Below are 27,207 nucleotides of genomic sequence, written 5' to 3'. Positions count from 1 at the left end.
TAGAGCTTTGTAGAAACCTGGCTTCCCCAGTATTATCATTATGACAGCCTATTGCATACTTGGTATGGGAGAACACCACCTCCACAGGGCCTTAGCGGTTTCTTGAATGGAGACCAGTGAGGGGGGAATTTATCTTAAAGTTTGGGTTAATGAGTGTCTTTTTTTCGAGACAGGGCCTCACTTTGTGGCCCAGGCTGGAGTGCATTGTTGCAGTTTCCACTCACTGCAACCTCTGCCTCCTGGGCTCAATCCTCCTACCTCTGCCTGCTGATTAGCTGGGACTACAGGCAAGTGCCACCATGCCTATTTAATTTTTGTATTTTTTGTAGAGAGCGGGTTTCACCATGTTTGCTAGGCTGGTCTTGAGCTCCTGAGCTCGTGATCCTTCCACTTTGGCCTCCCAAAGTACTGGGATTACAGGCATGAGCCACCACCCTGGCCTTATAAGGGCCTTTTAATGTTGGGGAAGGTGGGGGGCCAGGGATGGTAAACAGGGAAGGAGCTTGATCAGGACTTGAGAAGGACCATAATGTAGTTTAGGATCGGTATTAGGGTTTAAACTGCCTTTTGTTGGTTCCTACTGAAGAGGAAGGTTCCTGTAATGAGCAATCATTCACTTGCCTGGGCTAGCAGTTCCTGGAATAGTAAAAGTGTGCTAGTGAAGATAGTGGAATAGTAAAATAGTGTTAATATGGACAGGAAACTGTGGTCATTTTGTCCTCAGTGTCCATTTTAAAGTGAACAATTCAGTGCACAGACTATTCAAACTAAGTAATTTAAATATACACAACTCGTAGAGATTTTAACAGCCAATTGCCATTTAACTCCACAAATGCTAAATGGCTTTAGTTTGCTAGATACTATGCTAGGTATTGGGAATAAAATACCTCAAGGACCCCTCCACCTGGGGGATGATAACGGAGAGAGGCAAACACCACAGTGGAGCTGACACACACGGATGGACCAGGGGCCCTCTGTGTAGGGGCCTTACAGGCCAAGCTTTCTGAGCTGAGCATCGGGGGGCTTTGACAATGTTGACATAATCTCAGGAATTTAGTAGATGGGTAAAAGCACTGCTGTGAGGTTTGAGAACGACCCATATGAAGCCATATCTGTCACAGCTTCTCATCAGGGGAGGAGCAGCTCTGAGGACAAAGGGTAGAAATGGAGGCCCCTCTGCAGTCTTGGCCTCTAACAGCCTCCCTGCCTGAGCAGTAGGATCTCCTCAAAGAACATTTTGCATATCAACAGGTATCTGTCTCCAAAGGATGGTCCTTTCCTAGAACCTGCTTCCCTAGGTGACCGCACCACATGTCTAGTGAAAGATGATGTGCATGTGTATTGAAGTGGGTAGAAAGAACACTCTAGCTGTGCTGAGCAGACCTGGCCCCAGCACCTACTGGCTACCTGGCCATTCACAAACCTCTTGACCTCTCCAAATTTGTGAAATGAGGTATAGTGATTAGGTGCCATTGTTAGTTTCTTCCAAGTCTAACATTCTTATTGTGTCTAAATACATTGTCTCTTTGATAAAATGTATAAAATAAATTTTGTAAATGGAGAAACTAATATGGTATGTGTTTTTTCCTCTTCAGTATCTTCTCACAGAGAATCTCTTCTACACCTGGCTATGAGATGGGGCCTGGCTAAGCTTTCCCAGTTCTTCTTGTGTCTCCCAGGGGGAGTCCAGGCCTTGGCTTTACCCAACGAAGAGGGTGCCACACCATTAGACTTAGCTTTACGTGGTGGACACTCCAAGCTGGCAGAAGATGTCACAAAGTGAGTTTAGCTACTTGATAGTCTCTCCCTTAATCTGTTTTTGTAAAGTTGGCCAAGAATTATAGAAAAATGGAAATAACCAAACCACAAGCTAATGTTGGTTTATGTTTTGCTGTTAGCTCTCATGTATACATACAGATCGCATGTATATAGATTACATAAACAGATATACTGATATAATTGGTGTTAATATTTCATGAGGGAGAGACAGGAAAAAAGGTCTCAAAAGGCTCTGAAAGGAGCGATAATAAAAAAAAGTTGGGAAACACTAGCATTTCGGTTTCAGCTTAAATGTCACCCCTTCTGTGTTATTCTCTTTGATGATTATGATTAATTTGCAATGTTAAGTATGAGTAATATTATGACTACTACACAATATTAATGCTTTATAATTAATATATGTGATCATTTGTTTCATATATATTTCTTTCCTTAATCATTTGAGGACTGGGACTATTTCTCTTTTACCCACTGCAATACTTCCAGTACAATGTCCAGCACATAGTATTTGTTGAAAGGATATAAATGTTTTTGAATCGATGAATAACAGACAAATGCTATGGTAAGATTTTGCCAATATGGTGGTCATTATAGTCTAGTGAAATAATGTAAAGGAAATGATTTATAAACTATTATGTTCTCTGTGTTAATGATGGTATCAACACTTCCAAGGAATAATGAGTATATTGTTGGTTACTTAGAATGGTTCAGGTCAGCCATTATTCTTAGTTTATGAAAGAAGGATTCATATATAGTGATTTTCTTAAGTGGTCAAAAGCAAAAGTATAAATGGGAAAGTACATTGAAAATTACAACATACTACATAAATATTAGCCATTGTTAGAGTAAATGCTACATAAATATTAAATATTATTAGAGTATTATTACATGGCATGTCCAAATGGACTGGCTTTTCTTGTTTGGCTCATGAAACTCAAGGTAATTAATTTATGGTTATGTGGTACCTAAGTGGACCTTAGAGTAGAAATCAGAGCTTTTTGTTTATTTATCTTTTCTTATTTGGTCAAATTACCATCAACCAAGGGGTAAGCCTATCCGGAGGGAATTGCCCTTTTCCTTGGTTTAACATGACCTCATTCCTTGGCTAAAAAGGGCAAGGCAAGAACACTTCCTTTGACTCATTCATTGTGAACAGTCCTGTGTTCCACTGAGGTTCTGCAAGCAGACTTCATTGTTGGTAGCTTTGTATCTTTTTACTGTGTCCAAGACGATAAGGTATGTGTTTTAAAAGTTTCCAGGTCTAATAAATTCATTCATGGGTGGGCTTAGAAATAGATTGTAAGCTAAATTCTGGTGATATGATGGAGCTTCCATATTCTAAATTAACATCAATGATCTTATTGCTCAGGTTCAGAGACCATTCATCTCAGTGGCTTGTTGTTGGCATGGGGAGTTGTTTTCTGGAAACTTCTGAAGTCCTTTCCAGTAATGAGTGTCGAGTTTGGAGAGGTTCCCCAAGACTTAGAGTACAATTGTTCTCTATGGATCTCTTTTTGACACTCCATCTGATGGAGATAACATTTACTTCATTGGAAATATACTATATTTTTGTAAAGCAAACATTCATTAACAAAATTAAGTCATATTGGAAGAAGAAAGGGACATAGAGCTAGTTCTGTGAATTGAGGAATCTGGGAACAATCTGGTGGGATGTAATATGCTGAGGTGGGCTGTAATCCAAGAACATTAATATTTCCCCCCGAGATTTATTTACTGTTACTATTACAGTACTGTATAAGCCATCCAGAATATTGTGATACTAACCATGAAGCCTACATGTGATTTACAAATGTACAAATGTTCTTAGCCAAGATATAACAGAAAATAAGTGTATATTTAAGAATTTAATTTGGAGATATCTTTCCTTTATGTATAAGTGTATTCAAAAAAACAACATAATCAAATGTATGTATGTTTTAATTTGCATAAGAGAGGATTTACAACAGTGGTACCAGTGTGTTATGAATATCTCACTTGTTTATAACATCCAAACCTCACCACATTCCCTAGAGATCATATCTGTTTTCCACTGTAATCACCTAATAAACCATTGGCTGCCAGCTAATTTGTTCTATTACAGGTAGCCCCATTAAAGTGAGAGGCATCTTTTCAGACTAAAAGGAGAATGAAATGTTGAAGTAAAGTACTATGTTTAAAAATCAGTACTGTTTCATTCTTTATGTCAACCTTTAAAGTGTGTAGTATTTGTCAATGGTTTTTAATAGACTTCTCTAGGTGGAAAAAGAAGGATCGCTTTATTAGTATCTGTTTTCATGATCTTATGTATTTATTGCACAGAGGTGACTTTCAAGGATCATTTTGCTAGTTGGATTTGTAAGATCAGGGGCAGTGATCCTAAGTGCTGGATCCTGGGACTGGTGTCTTTGAAGCTCTGTGTGGGTTTTGATTTGTGTTGTTTCAGTTTTCAGGGCAGATGGTCCCCAAGCTTCTCCCGAGTGCAGCTCAGTGAAGAAGCCTCCTTGCATTACGTTCACTCATCAGAAACGCTGACCCTGACCCTTAACCACACAGCCGAGCATTTGTTGGAGGCAGATATTAAACTCTTCCGGAAATACTTTTGGGATAGAGCCTTTCTTGTCAAGGTTTGTGCACAGTGATTCTGGTATACAATAATGTACGCTTGAGAGAATGCAGGTATCAATTTCTTGTTATGAGAATAATGTTTTTTACGGGTAGCACTTTCTTTTTTTTAACGAAACCTTGGGGACATGAAATTGTAAACTGCATTAGATCAGTAGAATGAAGATTATTATATGTTTTAGCAGTAGAAAAATAGTAGTTTGTATAATATTTTCATTTTCTTTCTGAGCCAATCCTTTCCATGGTTGGGCTTTAATACTTTAATATTGGATGTTTTCTCTTATTGATTGTATTATAATTATTATCTAAAGCAGTTATATTTAGGGCTATCTTACATGTATAATATCTACTCTTGGGCTTTCATATTGCTCAAATGTAGTTAAGCATTTGTTCCAGTGTACAGATTCTTCTTGAATGGCAACAGGTAAAAACCTAGTTCTTTTCCAAAGGTGTTTTCCCCTTCCCATCATGGTCCAACCCCACCTTTGAGTGCTGGCATAGCATGCTCATCTCAGGGTTTAAAACATTCCACCTTTATCTTTTTTTGGTAGACTTTGAAAGAATATTAAGAATAATTTCTATCTTTTAATTATGATTAATGAAGATGTTATTCTGAGTAAGGGGGCTTGAGTCAATCTCGTTGGTAGTGCTCCAGGGTCTAATGGATACACTAAACAGGTCCTGTGGCGTCCTGTGTTCTCAAGCACATTCCTTCACAAGGCACAGGTCTCATGACTATTTAGGTTTTACAGAGTAAAAGGTCAGCTTAGAAAACCAATATTATCATTGACCACAGTTTCAGCTTTTGTAGAATATTTGCTTCAGATAGTTGAAATAATGAGTTAGCCAAAAACGTTATGTACCAAACAAAGATTATTATTGGCTTGCTCCATATAGAGTTTTATTTAAACAATTAAAATGAAACATGGTCTTCAGAGTATGATTGTTATCTCTTTGCTGGGTTTTAGGGAATTTGGTTTATAATTTTCTGATGTACAGTATCACATACAGTATAAACAGAATGAGGGTCTTCTTTAAGGTTCATTTAAAGCTACTCAAGCCTTCAGCCATGACTGTGGTTTCTTACCAAAGCACCAAGTGGTGGTTACTCCAGCTGGGCAGATGCTTGGTTTTGCCATGCATCAGTTCCACGGAGACAGAGCTCAGCCAAGTGCCTGTCCTAAGAGATGCTCAGACAGCAGCATGGCACTTGTGACTATCCTGAAAAGAACACAACAAACTCTATTGAACATTTGCTTCATTGTAAAATCCTCTAAGTCTTAGGCTAGATTTGTGATTTCTCATATATATTTGAGATAATACTGATGACTGTGGGGGAAGATTTATGATGAGTAAATCTAGATACCTCAATAATTTATTGTAGTGGACTTTATAATCACAAAGGACACATGATGATGTCTCTCCAGTTTCTATGAGATTTTCATTTTATGCAAAACACTTGATGCAAGAATCAGTTACAGTGGAATGGCCTTATGTTCCAAGTTTCTACATCCTTCTTTTTCCTTTCTTTTTCAAGATGTGTGGCTGGTAGTGAGCAGAGAGACTGGGCAGGAAGGGCTGCAAGATTCTTTATGACAACCAAAGATGTTAATTCTTACTTGCCTGACAAAGTGATTCTATTGTGTTCTTATCTAAATTTGTTGTGGTGCATATTAGTTGGTTAGATATTATTTTAAATGTATGCAGGTGGTAATTATTTTATAGGTTGTCCATACTGAAGCTTTACAACTTTGGATGATAAATATGAAATTACATGTAGATTTTGTATAAAAAGTATTCATGCTTTGTTGAATCTTATCTAAAAGTCCATTTATATATGACAGCTCTAGTTGGTGATTTTGATTTGAGAGACTGATTGGTTCTCACTGAACTTCAGCTCATACTCAGTCTTCCCCAAGGAGACGTGTGTAGTCTCTGGGTTTGGGCATTGCTTAGTTGTCTGTAGTCCTGTAAAACAATGACAGTAAAACCTTGCTGCAGAAACCTGAGTTTGTTTTACAATACGTAAGAGCTCTCCAGGTGAGCCCAGTCAGAATACTTGTTCAGAGTTGTAAAGGCTTCATACTTGCACACTGTGTTACAGTTGACAGTGCTGGCCTGACAGTTTCTAACAGATATTAAATGTTAAAATGGAAGGTGGAGCTAAATAACTAAACTGTAAAGACAGAATATTAGGAAATTAAATAATAGGCAAACTCTTAGCCATATCTTTTCATCACTTTTTGATTATCTCATAACAATCAGAATGCTGATAATTTCATTCTAGAACTTGGTTAAAATTAATAAGCAACTAGGAAATTTAAATTTTTAAAGGTATATTCAAAATTACTCATAAGGATAAAAATTAAGTTTGAGTATGTTCTATTTTCAAGAGAAAATAGTATTTCCTTATTTCAAGTTTTGTTGTGTAATCAGAAACCAGCATTGCCTGCTGTTCTTTCCTCACATAGGCTTGGCGACTCTCTTCTTTGAAAGATGTGGGGGTTAAGGCTAAGGTTCAGTCCAGGTAGACACATGGGCAGGTGGCTGTCTTAGGCCTTGAGCCTGTGTGGTGACCCGTTTTCCATTCCTGGGTGCTCCTGCGGCCATCTCCTCACTACCCCTTAATATGGACCTGCCCTGGTCCAGCCACTCATTCCATGGTGAACCTTAGAAGAGAGAACACAGTGATCTGGAGGTGGGGCTGGGGTGAGTTAACACCACTGGAGGGTGGGTGACCAGGCACTTGTTGATCCCTGCCTGTTTGTGGTTTGCTAAATTGTATATATGTTTGCATTCCTTTTACTCTGACTGCAGGACATTGTTCCTAAATAGTCAAAGAATGAAGCACCCAATCCATGGGGCTTAATGACGTGCCCAAGGGGATAAGGGACCTATGTCAGCTATGTGGTTACCTGCCTAAGTATACTGATGATTGATTTCAGAACCTGTGCTGAAACCGTCTTGGGCTGGTTTACTATTCAGCACATCAACACATAGTTCTGTGTTTCTTCTTATTTTCACTGGCTGTGGGGAATCTGTCTGAAAAGAAAATTTAGAGGATCCCAAGAAGGCAAGTTTTTGCTAAAGCCTTTTGGAAGGCTCACCAACCTAGTTTCAGCCAGGGCCAGCCTGTACCAGCATGTGCCAACCTGCAGTTCAAGGCCCACGGTCATCCTGGATCTTCCCTGTGATCGTGGTCCTATGATCCCTGTGTCTTACTTAGGATGTGGATTGGGTCTACTCCAGGTGGCAGATGCATAGACCAGAGAAACCCTTTTTTCTGGCGTCAAGATTCTTGGTTCTTTCTGGTTCATGCATGATATTCCTGAGAACCTTCTGCTTGGGGTGACCTGCAGAAGCAATAAAAGATTAGCAGCAGAAACAGTTTTGGCCCCTACAGCTGAGTTTCTTCTGACTTCACGAGCCCTCCTCCTGGGGTGCTGGCTATATGCTCTTCCAGCACCTTTCACCCACCCACTTCTTTCCCAGCCTCCTAGCTCTGAGATCCTTGAGAATGACTTTTGCCTCTTAGTTGCATATCCAAAGCCTCAAATGGTTTTCAGTGTTTTTTGTTTTTTTCCATTGTTTCCTAGGCCTTTGAGCGAGAAGCCAGGCCAGAGGAAAGAACAGCTATGCCCTCCGGTGCTGCAGAAACTGAAGAAGGTGCGTATGGTCCTTTCCCACTTAGGGAAGCCAGAAAGTGCTCTGGACCACCAAACTAACCAGTCTGTTGAAGTCTGTGGTGAAGCCGGCCAGGAACCAAGGGGCTCAGAGGCAACGTCACGGGTGTGGAATACAGCAAAGCCCTGGGTTTTTGGACAGCATCAAATGAAGTATTCTGTTTGTTCCCACTTTCTGTTCAACCAGCCTATCCTGAGAGCTGTTTGCCAGGCCCTGGGCCAGCTCCTCTCACATTCCTGATCTTCAGGACACTCTCTTGGCATTCTGATTGTTCTCCTCCTTCAGCTTGTTCATTCACTGAGTCTTTCATTCAACCATTTGTTCTTTAGTTCCTTCCACCTTTGTGGAAGTCCTACTCTGTGCTGAGCAAGGATGCTCTAGAAGTCTTGAAGGAGTTTTTGTCACCACGAGGGTTGGAGGGCACCACTGGCATTTAGAATTGAGGTGCCAGGGCTGCTGGATGTTCTTCAAGGTACAGAAAAGTCCTCTGCAACTAACTGGTGTCATGTACAGCTGTTTCCAGTCCCGATGGTGATTCAGAGACTGCATGTATGATTCTTTTTGTGATGGAAGTTCATAACAGAGGATATATTTTTTTATAACACGTCATTCCTGCTCTATTCCACAACATGCCACATGGAATCATCCTGATGCCACACTTGTGCATAGCACCTAGCTCACTTGGAGGAACATCATCTCTCATTTTCCCCAACTTGACAGTTTATCTAGGCATGCAATTCTTACTTCATTTCAGGTTACTTCTGCTTTTCCATATGCAAATAATTTTAGTCTGTTCGTAAGTTGTAATAAACAGAAGTGTTTTTTCCCACTATCAACCCTTTTATTAAATACTAATAATTCCAGCCAGTAAAATAAGACAAGATAAAAAAGTAAAAGGCATAACAGGAGAAGATAGTTTTAACATCTACAGAAAAAAATCTTATGATTTTAATAAGAGGGTTTGTCAAGATTCCTTCAGCAAATATTAGTTGTATTGTTTTGTTTTTGAAAAATTTATTTATTATACTTTAAGTACTGGGGTACATGTGCAGAACGTGCAGGTTTGTTACAGAGGTATACATGTGCCATAGTGGTTTGCGGCATCCATCACTCAATCATCTATATTAGGTATTTCTCCTAATGCTATCCCTCCTCAATCACCCCACCCCCTGCTATCCCTCCCCTAGCCTCCCAGCCCCTCACCAGATCCCAGTGTGTGATGTTCCCCTCCCTGTGTCCATATGTTCTCATTGTTCAACACCCACTTATGAGTGAGAACATGTGGTGTTTGGTTTTCTGTTCTTATGTCAGTTTGCTGAGAATGATGGTTGCCAGCTTCATTCACGTCCCTGCAAAGGACATGAACTCATCCTTTTTTATGGCTGCATAGTATTCTATGGTGTATATGGGCCACATTTTCTTTATCCAGTCTATCATTGATGGGCATTTGGGTTGGTTCCAAGTCTTTGCTATTGTGAACAGTGCTGCAATAAACATACATGTGCATGTGTCTTTATAATAGAATGATTTCTAATCCTTTGGGTATATAGCCAGTTATGGGATTGCTGAGTCAAATGGTGTATCTAGTTCTAGATCCTTGAGGAGTTGCCACACTGTCTTCCACAATAGTTGAACTAATTTACACTCCCACCAACAGTGTAAAAGCACTCCTATTTTCCACCATCTGATATCTCCAGAATTTTTAATGATCGCCATAATAACTGGTATCAGATGGTATCTCATTGTGGTTTTGATTTGCATTTCTCTAATGACCAGTGATGATGAGTTTTTTTGCATATGTTTCTTGGCTGCATAAATGTCTGCTTTTGAGAAATGTCTGTTCATATACTTTGCCCATTTTTTTATGGGGTTGTTTGTTTTTTTCTTGTAAATTTGTTTAAGTTCTTTGTAGCTTCTAGATATTAGCCCTTTGTCAGATGGGTATATTGCAAAAATTTTTTCCCATTCTGTTGGTTGCCGGTTCACTCTAATGATAGTTTCTTTTGCTCTGCAGAAGTGCTTTAGTTTAATATCTCATTTGTCTATTTTGGCTTTTGTTGCCATTGCTTTTGGTGTTTTAGTCATGAAGTCCTTGCCCGTGCCTGTGTCCTGAATGATATTGCCTAGGTTTTCTACTAGGGTTTTTATGGTGTTAGGTCTTATGTTTAAATCTTTATTCCATCTGGAATTAATTTTTATATAAGCTCTAAGGAAGGGATCCAGTTTCAGCTTTCTGTTTATGACTAGCCAGTTTTTCCAACACCATTTATTAAATAGGGAATCCTTTTCCCATTGCTTGTTTTTGTCAGGTTTGTCAAAGATCAGATGGTTGGAGATGTGTGGCATTATTTCTGAGGCCTTGGTTCTGTTCAATTGGTCTATATCTCTGTTTGGTACCAGTACCATGCTGTTTTGATTACTGTAGTTTTGCAGTATAATTTGAAATCAGGTAGTGTGATGACTCCAGCTTTGGTGTTTTTTTTTTCCTTAGGATTGTCTTGGCTATGTGGGATCTTTTTTGGTTCCATATGAAGTTTAAGATTTTTTTTTTTTTCCAATTCTGTGAAGAAGATCAATGGTAGCTTGATGCGGATAGCATTGAATCTACAAATTACTTTGGACAGTATGATAATTTTCACTATATTAATTCTTTCTAACAGTGAGCATGGAATGTTTTCTCATCTGTTTGTGTCCTCTCTTATTTCCTTGAGCAGTGGTTTGTAGTTCTCCTTGAATACAACTAACATCTCTTGTTAGGTGTATTCCCAGGTATTTTATTCTCTTTGTAGCAATTGTGAATGGGAGTTCATTCATGATTTGGCTCTCTGTTTGTTATTTGTGTATATGAATGCTTGTGATTTTTGCACATTGATTTTGTATCCTGTGACTTCGCTGAAGTTGCTGATCAGCTTAAGGAGATTTTGGGCTGAGACAGTGGGGTCTTATAAATATACAATCTGCAAATAAAGACAATTTGACTTCCTATTTTCCTAATTGAGTACCCTTTATTTCTTTTTCTTATCTAATTACCCTGGCCAGAACTTCCAATTCCTCAAATAGGAGTGGTGAGAGAGGGCATCCTTGTCTTGTGCTAGTTTTCAAAGGGAATGCTGACATTTGTTTTTGCCCATTAAGTATGATATTGGCTGTAGATTTGTCATAAATGGCTCTTATTATTTTGAGATACATTCCATCGATACCTAATTTATTGAGAGTTTTTATCATAAAGGGCTGTTGAATTTTGTCAAAGGCCTTCTCTGCATCTATTGAGATAATAGTGTGTTTTTTTGTCTTTGGTTCGGTTTATGTGATGGATTACATTTATAGATTTGTGTATGTTGAACCAGCCTCACATCCCAGGAATGAAGCTAACTTGATTGTGATGGATAAGCTTTTTGATGTGCTGTTGGATTTGGTTGGCACATCAATGAGGATTTCAATGAGGATTTTTGCATCAATAATCATCATGGATATTGGCCTGAAATTTTCCTTTTTAGTTGTGTCTCTGCCAGATTTTGGTGTCAGGATAATGCTGGCCTCATAAAATGAGTTAGAAAGGAGTCCCTATTTTTGTATTGTTTGGAAGAGTTTCAGAAGGAATAGTACCAGTTCCTCTTTGTACCTGTGGTAGAATTTGGCTGTGAACCCATCTGGTCCTGGACTTTTTTTGGTTGGTAGGCTATTAATTGCTGCCTCAATTTCAGACCTTGTTATTGGTCTATTCAGGGATTCAACTTCCTCCTGGTTTAGTCTTGGGAGGGTGTAAGAGTACAGGAATTTATCCATTTCTTCTAGATTTACTGGTTTATTTGCATAGAGGTGTTCGTAGTAATCTCTGATGGTAGTTTGTATTTTTGTGAGATCAGTGGTTATATCCCCTTTATCATTTTTTTATTACATCTATTTGATTATTCTCTCTTTTCTTCTTTGTCTGGCTAGCAGTCTATCTATTTTGTTGATCTTTTCAAAAAACCAGCTCCTGGATTTATTGATTTTTTGAAGGGCTTTTTATGTCTCTATCTCCTTCAGTTCTGCTCTGATCTTAGTTATTTCTTGTCTTCTGCTAGCTTTTAATTTTGTTTGATCTTGCTCCTCTAGTTCTTTTAATTGTGATGTTAGGTTATCGATTTTAGATCTTTCCTCACTTCTGTTGTGGGCAGTTAGTGCTATAAATTTCCCGCTAGACACTGCTTTAAATGTGTCCCAGAGATTCTGGTATGTTGTGTCTTTGTTCTCATTGATTTCGAAGAACATCTTTATTTCTGCCTTCATTTCATTATTTATCCAGTAGTCATTCAGCAGCAGGTTGTTCAGTTTCCATGTAGTCATGTGGTTTTGAGTGAGTTTCATAATCCTGGGTTCTAACTTGATTGCACTGTGGTCTGAAAGACTGTTTGTTATTATTTCCATTATCTTGCATTTGCTGAGGAGTGTTTTACTTCAAATTTTGTGGTCAATTTTGGAATAAATGTGGTGTGGTGCTGAGAAGAATCTATATTCTGTGGATTTGGGGTGGAGAGTTCTGTAGATGTCTATTAGGTCCACTTGGTCCAGATCTCGAGTTCAAGTTCTAGATTTCCTTGTTAATTTTTTGTCTCGTTGACTGTCTAATATTGACAGTGGGGTGTTAAAGTCTTCCACTATTATTGCGTGGGAGTCTGAGTCTCTTTTAGGTCATTAAGACTTGCTTTTTGTATCTGGGCTTCTGTGTTGGGTGCATGTATATATTTAGGGTAGTTAGTGCTTCTTGTTTCATTTATCCCTTTACCATTATGTAATATCCTTCATAAACAGAAGTTTTTATTCTAGGAAGCGTATTTTTGCATATTCCTGTATTTCTTGTCTGGAATAAATCCTGATTTTGTGTTCTCAAAACCCAGTGCTTGCAAAAATCTAACCACACTATTGTGTCTCCTAGGGTAGTTAGGGCAAAGGTATTATGTGTTGAAACACATATTCTCTTCTTATTGGTTATTCTCCATTTGCTTCATATTTTAGTTAGAGTATTATGTTGACTTTTTGTTTTTTTTTAATTAAACATGAATATAAGGTTATATATATCTAGGGGGTAGAGTTATGTGATCTACTAACTTAATTTCACGACGGTGAGGGGAGCAGTACAAAATATCTGTTAATTTAAAAGTACATAAGTCTGAAAGGTTGGAGAACCACCAAGCTCGATGCCATAGCTAGGAAGGAAAAATATGACAAGGCCCTTGTTCCTAAGACACCAATGTTAATAGCTGGTCAGTACTTTTGATTCTGCTTTTAACTGGTGTCACAGAAGAGTTGGATTCTAGGTATTTGTCGGGTACTGTGATCTTAAACCCTTTACCTGCATGCTTGTTAAAAAAGTAGTCTTAGAGAAGGCGTATTTCTGGTGAGTTGCTGAGTCTGTGTGGCCATGTTCTTGGGTTAAGCCTGAGCAGCTGAGCTTCCTCCCCAGACTGCACCAGCTTGGAGACCCAAGGAATTGCCTTTACTGTTCTCCCCTGTGGGTGACACACGCTGCTGGCTGTGTTGAGGAAGCCACTGTTTACCCTGCTGCACAAGAAGGTGGTGGGTTACTTTGTACTTTCTCCTTGAAGACCTGAAGGAGAAAGCCCTTTCTGGTCTTGTATTGGGAATGCAGCTTCACCTGAATGCCTGGCTCAGCTCGCTTTTACCTGTAGCTGATCAGGTTTCTTACTTCTAGCTTTCTGATAAAACAAAAAAACAAAACAAAACAAAAACCTTGGAACTAAGTTTCTGGGCACCTGATTACAGATGGCTGTGGCAATGCTGACTACATTTTTATGTTACCTTTATTTCTTATTTAAGCCTCTACGCTTAATTTCTCTTTTTTAAAATCAACTTTGATTTTTAAAAATCCTCTTGCAAATTTTTTTCTCTCTTGCATTACACCTTCAAATTAATTTAGAACAAATTGAGATCTAAAGAAGTACTTTAATTCCGGGTTGTTCTTAGGAGGCTTACAGTTTGGGGTTGGGACAGAAAAACAAGCTCTTATAGCACAGTATGATAATTGCTACAGGAGTTATTTACAAGTAGCCCTATGTATTAGCATGCTGTCGACTGTGACAGTGGAGAGGTCAGGGAAAGCTTTCTGGAAGAGGTGACTCTGGAGCTGTGATCTAAGGGAGGGATGGGAATTCTACATGCGATACCAAGTCTTGAACCAGATGATACACTCGGGAAAATGCAGCTCATTTTGAAGTCCTGGAATATAGGGGGGTGTGTGTGTGTGTGTGTGTGTGTGTGTGTTCATGTTTGCTTGTGTGTGGTGGTGGCAGTGATGCCAACAATGTAGGCTTAAGGAGTAGGCAGATTGAGACGGCTGTACAAGAGGCAAGTTGCTAGAATCTATCCAGACAGCTCTGGGAACTGTTTTAGATAAATCAGATTGGGTATTATTTTAGAAAGTTCACTTTGGTGAGAGCATGGGGAATGGATGGGAGGGGCCTAGTGGAAGACAGGGACCAGCCTGGGGGTTGCTGAAAGCAACCCAGAAGAGGATCTGCACTCTTCTGTGTGACAAAATGGGAGTGGTGGGGACACACGAGTGCGGTCCTGAAAGTGTAGGATTGGCTGTCAGTGATGAGCGAGAAGGACGATGCCTCCATTTCTGGGGTGTGGCACTGGGGATGGGCCTTCCAGGAAGCAGGATTGAGACAAAATATATGTTCAGTTTTAGACAAGATGAATTCGACAGGTATTTGGGGCAGCCAAGTTAATAAACGTGGCTGCCAATTCCACTGAAATTAACCAATAAGCACAGGGATTTGGACAGAAATCCAAGCCCTCTGCCTCCCAATAATTAATAGGTATACTTTATAGCCCTTGAATCTAGACAATGCTTTTGTATTTGTCTACCCTTTAAAGAATATTAGAAACCGAATGCATATTCCAACAGAGGGCAATATTCAACTAACGTGGAAATATTCAATTAGTTTTTATCCATTCATGAGCCTGGAGGAGACTTAACTGAAAGAACAAAACATTTTGAGCATAAGAGCTTCCTCTTAAAGAAAAAAAACTCTAAAGCAAACTTTCTCTTTGAGATCTATTAGAAGATTCTTAGCAGATTATGCTTTTCTGTCCCCTCTGGGGCAATGTGTAGTGGGGTGGGTTGGGGAACTCTAAGCTTATATCTGAAGCTGTCATTAATTAAAAGACTATAATAATTCCAGCCTGGAAATTAACTTTGCTGTCTCTTTGAGTGTGATAAATGGTTTTATCTTGCCTATGAACCAATTATGTTTCTATAGTTTCATGATTCTAATTGTACTCCCAGAATAATTGGACATTATTTCAAATGAATTGAATGGCAAAAAAGTTATCTCATATTAATATGAGCATATTATAATAAGCTAATTATTAGTATTAATCAAAAACCTGGCTCTATATTTTCCCCTTGCCTTCTTATCCTTATTTGATCTCTCTGTCCTAGGATTTCCTAAAGAGCATCGTATAGAACACTAATCTTGGAAGATATTTTGGAAAGTAAGGATTCTTTGGCTAAATAAGTAGAAAATCCTGTATAGTAGTTCCCTCTTATCTTTGGGGGATAAGTTACAAGATCTCTAGTAGATACCTGAAACCCTGGATCATACTGAACCTTATATATACTATGTTTTTTCTATATGTACATACCTATGATAAAGTTTAATTTATAAATTAGTCATGGTAAGAGATTAACAATGATAACTAATAATAAAGTAGAACAATTATAACAATATGTAAGTATCACTACTCTTGTGCTTTGGGGTCATTAGTAAGTAAAATAAGGTTACTTGGACACAAGCACTGCCATATTGAAACAGTTGATCTGATAATTAAGAACTGCTAAGAGACGAATGGGCAGGTAGCTTAGGCAGCATGACACTTGACAATGAAATAATTCACTTTCCTGGTGGGAAGGAGGGAGATACCATGAAATTTCATCATGCAATTCAAGAATGGTCCACAATTAAAAAAATGTATGAATTATTTTTCTGAAATTTTCTATTTAGTAATTTTGGACCGAAGTCAACTGTGGGTAATCAAAACCGCAGAACATGAAATCCCTGATAAGGGGGAGGGGAGTTACTTTATATGAAACCATGTTAGAGGTTCAGAATGCATTTAATGTTTTGTGGGCTCTAGTAAGTCAGGACATCTGTATAATCTTGTTTAACTTAGCAGTTCTCTAAATGAACTGATCACGCAAGAGTCCTTTTTTCACAGTTCTCAACATCTCATAGAAATGATCTGTGGAAGGTACTTTGAAAATGTTGCTCTTCCCCAGCTCAATGGCGTCTCCCTCTCTGGATCTTATGTCCTCCATTTTCACTATCACCTGGGTTCTCACCATCTGTTAGTCCAGTAATGCGCACACCACAGAGGGGCAAGGAGGAATTTTTCAAACTATTAACAGTCATTTTAAATATTCCAGATCACCCATACCTCCCCCAATACCTCACTTCAATTCTTGATATCACATGGGAGGCTATTGCCTGCCTGGCATCTACTGGGCTATAACACAACCTGAGAACAACTACAATACCAATTGCCACTCTATCAATCTGCTTTAAAAATTTGTAGTTCAAAAACCCTCTGCATGGTTTCCTGTCTTAACTTGGAGTCATTCATTTGTTACTTTGTTGGCTTCTCCCCATAAATTATCTTGCACATTTTCATCGACAAGGGAATAGGGAGTTGGGATTGGAACACGTGCTACAATCACCAAGGAGAGAGGGCAAAATCATTTCCTTCAGGGTAGAGGCAGCTCTGACCAGGCTCAAAGGGGCTTCCCCCTTGCGATTCTATGTGGGAGGCAGTAGAAGCTGTGGGTCCAAATGCAAGACTCAGGCTGGACTGTTGGACACGTGTCCTTAGGGTCATTTACTTAGCCATCCATTCAGTAAATATATATTGACTGCCCATCACTTTATACCAGGCACTGTTCTTGGCAGTAATAAAAAAAAAAAAGGCAAAGAGAAAAAACCTTGCCCTCAAGGAGTTTACTTACATTTAGTTTCACTCAAGCATTTGTTAGCACCTGCTGTGTGCCAGGCACTGTCCTAGCACTGGGAACAACCTGAATTAAGTCTGCTCACTCATGGATCATGGAGCACTCATACCTGTGGTCATCAGGAGGAGCATTTCTGGGAGTCAGGAATCAACCCTCCCTACTTTATGCATGAGGAAGTGGCAGCACAGAAAGTTTATGTAACTTACCTGAGGCAACATTGGCCCAGGCCGTCAGAACTCAGATGATGAGTCCACTCCCTTACTGACCACAGCACAGATTCCCACTACCCCTACTACCCCTGTAGAGCAGAGGACTTATCTATGTGGTGTCAGGACTCCTGGTCTAGAGTTCTCTCCAGCATTTGAGGGATGGAAAAAGTGCAAACATTGAAAACATAGCCTTGAAATCAGCTCTATTCCAAATTGTTAATCTCTCTCAAGTCCTTATGACAGAGATTTGTGACTCGCATGCACACACATGTCTCGATGACACATTCCAGTAATAAGCTGACTCTGCTAAAAACCACAACTCTGCTGTGAACTGGCTTTTGAGCATTCTGCAAATCATTAGGCTGTTTGCTTTTGTGGAAAATGGTGGGGTGGGGTGGAGGTCAGGGTGTCACTTAATACTTACTTCATAGTAAGACTTAAATAAGGAAATACAGATAAAGCCCCTTGCCCAGTATTGAACATAGTGGATGTTTACTGAATGATGTCTAATCATAAGTGCAAGGTATATAACACCTGCCTATAGTAGATTCAATGGTAAAGATATGTGTTTTGAGATACCAGGACCTAGCCATTTGTGTCATGGTGACTAGAGGTGAGCAGATTTTTAGCTTGAACATTCTGTAGACAGGGGCGTAGCACTTCCCTCTGTCCTTTGGTTTTTGAAATGTACAGAGAGTTGTGTGATGGATTCTCCTTATTTGAATATCTTCTGTGAGATATGACTGGGGAAACAATAGGGCTTTTATCCACACAAAGTATTGTTTCCAAGATTTTTCATTTGAGACACTCTAACTCAAGGGCTTTTTAGGGGAACTGTTGCAGATGGTTAAAATATCAAGATATAGGTCCTTGAAGCCACGATGACTGGGACCTGGGTGTTGGGGACTTAAGATAGCAGTACCAAGCAGGCTGTTCTGCAGATCTGATCATTCACTTGTATACACAGCTCTACCTTGACACTCGTGGAATATCTGGCCAAGGACTTGATAAATATTGTTTTCCTAGAAGTAGGGTATTTTGGCATTGTCAACACAATTAAAAATCATACACAGCTCCAGGAAATGATTTTAATTCTTGCTTTCACTTTTAAAAAATTTTTACTTTAAGTTCTGGTGTGCATGTGCAGAATTTGCAGGTTTGTTACATAGGTTTATATGTGCCATGGTGGTTTGCTGTACCCATCAACCCATGATCTACATTAGGCATTTCTCCTGATGCTATCCCTCCCCTAACCCCCCATTCCCTGACAGGCCCCAGTGTTTGTTGTTCCTCTCCCTGCGTCCATGTGTTCTCATTATTCAGCTTCCACTTATGAGTGAGAACATGCAGTGTTTGGTTTTTTGTTCCTGTGTTTCTTTGCTGAGAATGATGGTTTCCAGCTTCATCCATGTCCCTGCAAAGGACGTGAACTCATCCTTTTTTATGACTGCATTTTACAGAGCAGTTCAGCCTTTTCTGTATTTCCCTTAGTGACTGACTTTGTTAGTCTTATTTCTTCTCCTTGTCACAGAAAAGAACAATCTTCACCATTAAAGGGACAAGGATAAGGATAGGATATCATGATAATATAATACTCATTTTGTTTGTTATTATAAAAATATCAGTATTTTCTCACACATAAATAAAAATTCTTCTCCTCACCTCTTAATTTATCCAAGGATTAAAGAATCATAGTTTGACCTAGAAAGAACTTTAGAGATCATCTGGCAGAACCCACTGTATGTTTGAACTCACAATTCAGAGGTTCCCTGGAACTCACCTAGTTGCAACACATTTGGCTCATATCTGATATAGACACTTTATTCTAGTTGAGTCAGATAAGCAGGCTAGAGAGAAACAACAAGTATTAAACTCAACTAAGTATTCTAATAGAATCGCAGTGGGCTTAACGTGAAAATGTAGCTAACGGTTAGTTTCTTGAGTTGAAGTAGAATCTAAGTTTGATAAAAATTGAATTTTGTTTATACCTTTGAAAAATGTTTTGTTTATACCTTTGTTTATTCCTCAAAAGATAAAGGATAATCTGGTAGAAAAGTTTTCACAAGAAGGGTAGGCGCACCATGGAGAATGGCCTGTAGCAGTCTGGTGTTGCAAGAGGACTACACCAGCTCTGAAATCATTTCTTCACTGAACTGTGTTCAGACAATAAGAGCAATGGAAAAAGATCTTTTTGTCCTGCAACTTCTTTTTTTTTCTATTAGTGATAGAAGCCTTTTTTAGAGAGGTACCAGGAACTTTCTATTAAGATTCTGGCCAGAATTGGATCATATGTTAACTTCCAGACAAAAAAACTGTGTAAGAGGAGGTAGTTCTCCACTGTCTTAAATAATTCCTTTTGTCTTAAAAAAAAAAAAATCACGGGTAATTTAAATGGGAAGAAAAAAACCTGTATTTTAAAGAAGATGTCTTAAATTCTTCCTGCAACAATATAGAATATAAATATTAAAATGATATGCCAAGGAGCACATTTTGGAGTTGCTTGAGGCCAGGAATTTCTTCTTCCGCCTTGGTTTCTTCTCCACAGCTGCTGCTCAGTGGTGACCACTAGAGTGTTGAATTGTTTGGAATGTTGGGCTCTCACTCTCTGATAAGTCTCATTTTGATACTTCTGTAGATAAATGCCTCATTGTTGCTCCCAGTTCATATTTATACTTGGCAGGCAAAATGAAAGTTCTTATTAGTAGTCCCACTTTTGGAGGGGGGGAAGAGGAATAACTAGGATATTGAAACAAAATTTCAGTGTTATTGTAGTCTCTGAATTAAGAGTGACAAGTAGTCTCTCCAGTGCCTTTGCCATTATAATTCTCTGGCCATTGTGAATTGAATGTGCACACGAGAAGAAAACATTGTAGCAATCCGTGGAAGTACAATAGTTGGTAGTGAAACAGCAATACTTACTAAGTGGAGAGGAAAAGGGTTGGCTTTTGGATTTAGAGAGCCAGAAGGGAGGGAAAAAGTAAGGAGAAAATCATTCATCTGTCTTTAAATCTGGCAGTTCAGAAGTTGTGATAAAATAGCACTAGTATTGGAAGTGTTTCAATTAGTTAATTCCAAAAAGTAAATGACTTTTCCTTCTCTGTCCTGATCCACAGCTTGTCTAACGATCCACTATATCTCATCAGCTATGTATAGTTTGGGCCACCAGATGTAGGTGGAGGAGAGAAGCATTTATTCAGCACCTGTTATGTGCTAAGCACACAGCTTGGTGCCAGGGATATGAGGGTTGAGTGGAAATCCATCTGGTCTCAGCTCTCCCAGAATTTTCAGCCTATTGGGAGAAAAATATTCATTCAAAGACTGTGAACTACAAGCCATGAATGTCAGAGAGGTACAGAGGGCTGCTATAAACATTACCGTCAGGGTGTTTTCCCGGCATTTGTGGGTGCAGGCAGAGCAAAGTGAGAGCATGATCCTTGTTTTCCATCTGTGCTTTTGACACTATCCTGTAGATGTAAGCCATTGGTGGACTCAGTTGTCAACAAGACAACACTGGTGGTCTGGCTGCCTCTGACCATGATTCTTCTGCCACAGCCAAATGGTGATTAAAATCAGAATACCAAGCATCCTGTGTTTTTGGTGTAAGCTTTTTCATTGCTTAAGTCTAGGCTATGTGGTCTCATTTGCAAAATAAGACAGTAAGACTTGTGCTTAGAGTTGAGATCTTTTAGGCGAATCTGCTTCTCAGTGAGACACTGGCATGAATCTTACAGCGACTTAACCCTGTTCGCTGGTACAGTGTCACTAGTGAATATAAGTCTTAGAGATTATCTCTTGTCCCATTATAGCTTAGCAAATTAAAAAAAAAAACATTTTTAACAAGTTTGGCAAGTCTGATTTAGAGGAATAATCCTCACTTCTGGGTGGGCTTGAGGGCAAGATTAATAGGCCTTTAAAACAGAAAAGGTAGAATTACTGATACCATTATCTGCTGAAGGTTGCTATAGCAATGAACAGTTTGATTGACTGTATAATTGGTGGTACAGTGGATTAGTGTAAGAGGATCCTACTAATTTAACAGAAACTCTCCTGGAGCAATTTAATTAAACTCCAGTAGAATGAATGCCAAATTATTTGAAAGTTCTAAGATATAGTTCTGATTAGTCCTAGGTTAATTACAGATACATTATTATCTTGAATCAGCACAATATCACAAATATTTCAAAATGATTTTTGGATAAAGACTTTCTACATTTGGAAGTTATTTTTAAAGGATGAGATATAATTTTTAACGAAGACATATTTTAATATAGTTTGTGTTATTTGTTTTGAAGTGAAAAAAATTGAGCTGGACTACACGGATAAACATAGGTATGGCAATCTATAAAGACTAGTTCACTGGCCTTTTTAGTTGGGGAAGGAAACTGAAACATAAATGTACTACCAGGTGTGAACACATCCTCTGTTACTGCAAACTTCATTACCAGATGAGATTGCTTTTTCCATTAGCAATCTGGATAAAATGTGTACCATTCTTCTGAATAAATGCTATATGTACAGAATTCTTTAGAAATGCAGTATAATGATCATTTAAGAGTTTGTGGCTTAGATGACTTTAAAGGAATGAATGTCCTAAAACAGGCAAAATAAAAGGCTGTGACTCTTGATGTCTATGCAGATGTGTCTATTGACACTTTGATCCTGGTTATCCTTCCCTTTTTTTTTTTTTTAACATCTTTGTGGTGTCTTTCCTGCTTAGCCCAATTTTTAGGGTTTGATATCTGCGTTTCAAAACCAAACCAAGCCTCTACTGTACACTTATAATGTAGGTGCTTTTCTGCATGTATGTAGTAGGACAAAAATGTGAATTTTAACCATATGTTTTGGACTTTGGCACTTGAAAGCCGGTCCTTGAAGGGTGGTGAAGTTAGCCCATTTTGACATTCCTACTTCTGGCAATGCTGTTCATGATGCTGTTACTCTGCTGCCACCTGGAGGCCTTCTCTGGGATGTGCATTTAAAGGCAGGTAGAGATGCTGCGTACACAAGCTGCCTGGTCTGGGTGTCTGCTAGGATGTTGTCCTCACTCCCTGCTGAGATTAATTGACATGACCACACAAAATTAGGGTTATGACCTTTTCGTTGGTTTAATCATAGAAGCTAATATGCATTACTAATTCAAGAGCAATATATTCATGTGGCATGCAAATAATGGTATTATTTGCTTGCTGCAAAGCAAATTCAAAGTTATTGTTGTCCAGATTTTTATAAACACAAGACAAGCAGGATTGTTGGTTTCTTTGATCCATCCTGGTCTTATTACTTATAGCTTCATCCTTGTAATTTGTCATCTTTATTATGCTTCATCATGTAGAGCCATATAAATGAATACCTTATACTATTTCTAAGAATAAACGTGGAGATAACTCCTGGCATTGTTGTCCAGAAGTAAGAAGAGCTTGAATAAATCCACCTGCAGGTTTGAGACGCTGGGTAATTAATCGAATTGACAAAGTGGAGTAGGGAAGGTCTGGGTAATGAACCTGCTGGAAAACTCCAGGGGTTTCCCCAGGATCAGCATTAAGCAGGGCTGTGGGGGAAGGGATGTGGAGCTTCCAGAAAAGGAGTGAGACCCTGCAATGATGTATATTTATATAAATCTGGGGTAAAGACTTTCAGTCATCTGTCCTTGCTAGGGATGTAGAGTGCTTAATTTTCCCCAAGCCCAAACCTGCTCTTGGTGGTTATTTTGGACAACAGTGGCTCTTGTTTATGGGCAACTGAGTATTTGGGAAGAGAACCAATCAGTGAAACCACAGAGAAAAATGCCACCTTGGGTGAACCTTTTATTTTCATCCAAGTATATCCTGACCACTACTGTTTCCAGGAAACCCTTTATTCAGAAAGAGGCCACCTGGTGTGCCTGGGGCTGAGGTTGTAGCCTTAGGGCTTTCAGTGATGTATGAGGAAAAGCTAGACCTCTTGTAGACCTTTTGAAACATATTGAAAACTGGTATTTGAGGAAATAGACGTGTGGGATTTCCTTAGGTGGCTATGGGTCATATCCTTACAATCTGCTATTTTGAAGAGTCTTTGGTAGTGAGTAACCTTCCTTTGGAATCAAGGGCATTTACTTATTTAATGATCATTTTTCTCCCCCAGAATTTCCTGTGAAAGCTCCTGCGCTTGTTTACATCTTGGTCCACACAGACAATACCAGAGTATGGACAGTCAGGTTATTAGACACTCTGCTCTGTGGAGAGCTGAGTTTTAAGAGGCCCAATCTAAAAACCTACCTCTGTGCAGAAGGCTCCCGGCCAACCCATTCACATGTGTCAGCTAGCAGTTGTTCTTCATAACAAAAGCTCCAATCAGCAGATCCTGATGAGAATTATTTCTTTTGCAGAGATTAAGAATACAGTGTCCAGCAGATCAGTGCCAGAAAAGGAAGATGTAAAGGTAATGAATGACTTCCTGCTCTATTTGCTCCTTTCTTCTTTGCACATCTTTCCATAAAGTAGAAATGAAGATTCAGTGGGAATAAAAAATTTTAAAAACACTAAAAGGTATGTGCCCCAAGTCACTTTCATAACAATATAAAATTCTCTTTTCTTTTCCTCTTTCTTTGTTTTTTTTTCTTTCTTTCTTTCTTTCTCTCTCTTCTTTTTTTCCTTTCCCCTCCCTTCCCTTCCCTTCCCTTCCCTTCCCTTCCCTTCCCTTCCCTTCCCTTCCCTTCCCTTCCCTTCCCTTCCCTTCCCTTCCCTTCCCTTCCCTCCCCTCCCCTCCCCTCCCCTCCCCTCCCCTCCCCTTCCCCTCCCCTCCCCTCCCCTCCCCTCCCCTTCCCCTCCCCTCCCCTCCCCTTCCCCTCCCCTCCCCTCCCCTTCCCCTCCCATTCCCTTCCCCTTCCTTCCTTCCTTCTTTCCCTTTCTTTCCTTTCTTGATGGAGTCTTGCTCTGCTGCCCAGGCTGCAGTGCAGTGGCATGATTTCAGCTTACTACAACCTCCGCCTCCCAGGTTCAAGTGATTCTCGTGCCTCAGCCTCCTGAGTAGCTGGGACTGAAGGCATGTACCATCACACCTGGCTAATTTTTGTATTTTTAGTCCATGCCTGGCTAATTTTTGTATTTTTAGTAGAGACAGGGTTTCACCGTGTTGGCCAGGCTGTCTCGAACTCCTGACCTCAGGTGATCCACCCGCTTCAACTTCCCAAAGTGCTGGGATTACAGACATGAGCTACCATGCCCAGCCCCATTTTCTTTATCAAAATTGTAATCCCTAGTCTTTATAACCAAACCTAACTAACTTTCTGAGTTGTAGTTGTATGTGTGAGATGATTGAATGCATTCTGCAAAACAAATTTCTACTTGAAGTCTGATGTCTATAGATATTTGCCAACAAGGTGATTATAAGAGTAAATCTGGCTGGGCATGGTGACTCATGCCTGTAATCTCAGCACTTTGGGAGGCTGCGGTGGATGGATCACAAGGCCATATATGTAATTTTTAAAAAACCCACTGGACTTTTATCTTTTTCAGTGTGACAAAAGCCTCATGGTTCAACAGAATGAACATGAAGACCAGCACAGCCTTGATTTGGGTATGTTCTGAAATAGTGCTTTTACCTATACTCATAGGGCATCCCAGATACAGGTACAGAGTGGACAAGAAGCAAGTACATTTTAACATAAAGCACTCCTTCCTGGGAACCTTATCTATTTCCTGAAACCCATCCTGATAAATTTTCTTTGTGGGATCATTTGTAATACTATGACTCTAGAGGTTGAGACTCCATTTACAATCTAAAAAAACAAGACAATCAAAGCTTTTCCTGAACAGTTTTACTCTGATTCAGAAGCTGGCTTTGGACTTTTCCTGTGTTCCCTTGTTATTCCTATGAAGTAGGCACTACCAGTTTGAGGTTCAGGTGAAGCAGTTGAACCACTCGTGGAGAGTAGGTGGTGGAACTGCAACGTAGAACTTCATTCCACCTGTCCCTAGAATCTCTAAGCTTACCAATATCCCATTTAGATACGCGGTGGGATTCGCTTGGAGCTGAGCCTGTGTGATCTACCCTGCTGAGCTCAGGAAAAGACCAGATGCTTGTTCTGGGATTTGAGTCTGATGTGAGTGTCCTTTCAGAGGAACCAGGTGTTCCTCCACCCTTGGCAAGGTGGAGGTATTTCCTCCCGTGGAACCTGGGAATTCTCATCTGCTTACAAATATCCTATTTCACAACTCCCTGAGGACACCTTCCTAAATCTCCTCCCAGGTACTGCTTCTTCAAGGTTAATTTGGGCCCCAGACTTATCCCCTAAGTTACCTAGAGGTGAATAGAGCATAATGAAGCTGATGCGGGGTTTGAAGACATAGGCTGAGCTATCAGCAGAGGCTGAGTTTGGGGACGTGGGTGGTCTGTGAAGACCTCTGGGGCTGACAAGTAAGAGGCAGTGAGCATGAACCTTCCCCGTTGGTTTTCTCGGGTTCTATGAAGCTGAGACAGCTCACACACCTGGAAGGCACAGGTGGGCAGGACAGCCTTAGAAACTGCAAGGTGTGAGGTGTTGGTGATGGTGGTGACTGAGGGCTCAAGCTGAAGTGCAATCAGGAAAAACCAAATCACTGCCCAGGGTGAGACTAATGGAGGGGGTGGATGACCCACAAAGTCACCGTGAGCCCACATGTGCATGGGGCTCCCTGGAGGCCGGGGGAGTGTGGTGAGTATGCCGTGCCAGCACACGACAGAGCAGTTACGACAGTTTGGAAATCATGCTGCGTGGAGCAGAGCAAGGAGGAAGCACCCGCCGTGTTGGTTGATGGTGTTGCCAGGAGCTTGGCCACATGCCAGGGGTGGCTTGCAGGATATTGCTGCACATGGCTCTACTGAAATTGGAAGAGAAATTTAGACCCGCACTAAGCAATATGCATGCCCTTAATATTTTTGCTATTTAAGGTAAGAGTAATAATTTACTTACAGAAGAGGGGGAGAAGAAGGTAAAAAGAAAGCAAACATCTCTGTATAGATGGCTGTCATGGGCCACTGATGTCAGGGCTGTAGCTGTTACTCACGCACACAGGATGTTTCAGCTACAAATTACATCATGCTTCTGGGAATGTTAGCTTTGAAGAAGGTTTACTAAGACGAATTGCGGGGGGGAGGAAGATTGGCAGTAAAAGTATTAAACATTGGGATAATCTTAATTTCAGGTTTTAAAAACTCACTCTAGTTTCAAATGTGTATGCTTGTGAGCAAGAAGACATGTGCTATGGAAATTGTAGTAGTTTGACCTGTCTGAGTGTTTTGTCAATAACGTCATTCTGTCTGTGAAGGATTTGAGAGACACAAATGAGTACGACCTTAATCCAGTAATTTATGAAAAGGACCAGGGATGAGTGTTTATTGTGCTAGCATTTGCTTTCTGGTTCCTTTAAACTTTTTGAATTAATAAAGTCCCCTGACTTTTTGCAAAGGAAATGATAACAGATTTTCAAAGAACCTGAGACAGAGAAGGGGATAGCAAGCTACGAGGAATAGTCAGATGGTCAGACGCAGTCTGGAATAGGACATGGCTCTCCCTGGAGGCCACTTCAATATTCTTTTGTTATTTGTTATTTTTATTTTTTATTGTTTGAGATGGAGTTTTCCTCTGTTGCCCAGGCTGGCATGCAATGGCGCCATTTTGGCTCACTGCAACTTCTTCCTCCTGGGTACAAGCACTTTTCCTGCCTTAGCCTCCTGAGTAGCTGGGATTACAGGCGCCCATTACCATGCCCAGCTAATTTTTGTATTTTTGGTAGAGCTGGAGTTTCACTGTCAAACTCCTGACCTCAGGTGACCCACTTGCCTTGGCCTCCCAAAGTGCTGGGATTTCAGGTGTGAGCCACTGGGCCCAGCCTAGAAGTGTTTTCTTTCTTTATTTGTTTTCTAATTTTTTAAAGTTTTTGT

At 39.9% G+C, this 27,207-nt stretch overlaps 1 protein-coding gene across 5 annotated transcripts in view; it reads left to right on the top strand.

Annotated features, from left to right (window-relative positions):
• Positions 1-27,207, top strand: part of ARHGEF28 (Rho guanine nucleotide exchange factor 28) — a 333,758-nt gene that overhangs the window by 156,039 nt on the left and 150,512 nt on the right. For all 5 annotated transcript variants that reach the window (XM_035291420.3, XM_035291419.3, XM_078365895.1 and 2 more), the window contains exons 5-9: positions 1,596-1,779; positions 4,223-4,403; positions 7,998-8,067; positions 23,672-23,724; positions 24,801-24,861. In XM_035291420.3, coding sequence (XP_035147311.3) covers positions 1,596-1,779; positions 4,223-4,403; positions 7,998-8,067; positions 23,672-23,724; positions 24,801-24,861 — 549 coding nt within the window. The remainder of the gene's footprint in view (positions 1-1,595; positions 1,780-4,222; positions 4,404-7,997; positions 8,068-23,671; positions 23,725-24,800; positions 24,862-27,207) is intronic.

The sequence above is a fragment of the Callithrix jacchus genome, chromosome 2, assembly GCF_049354715.1.
Source record: "Callithrix jacchus isolate 240 chromosome 2, calJac240_pri, whole genome shotgun sequence".
NCBI lineage: Eukaryota > Metazoa > Chordata > Mammalia > Primates > Cebidae > Callithrix > Callithrix jacchus.
This window is presented reverse-complemented; position numbering and strand designations above follow the sequence as displayed.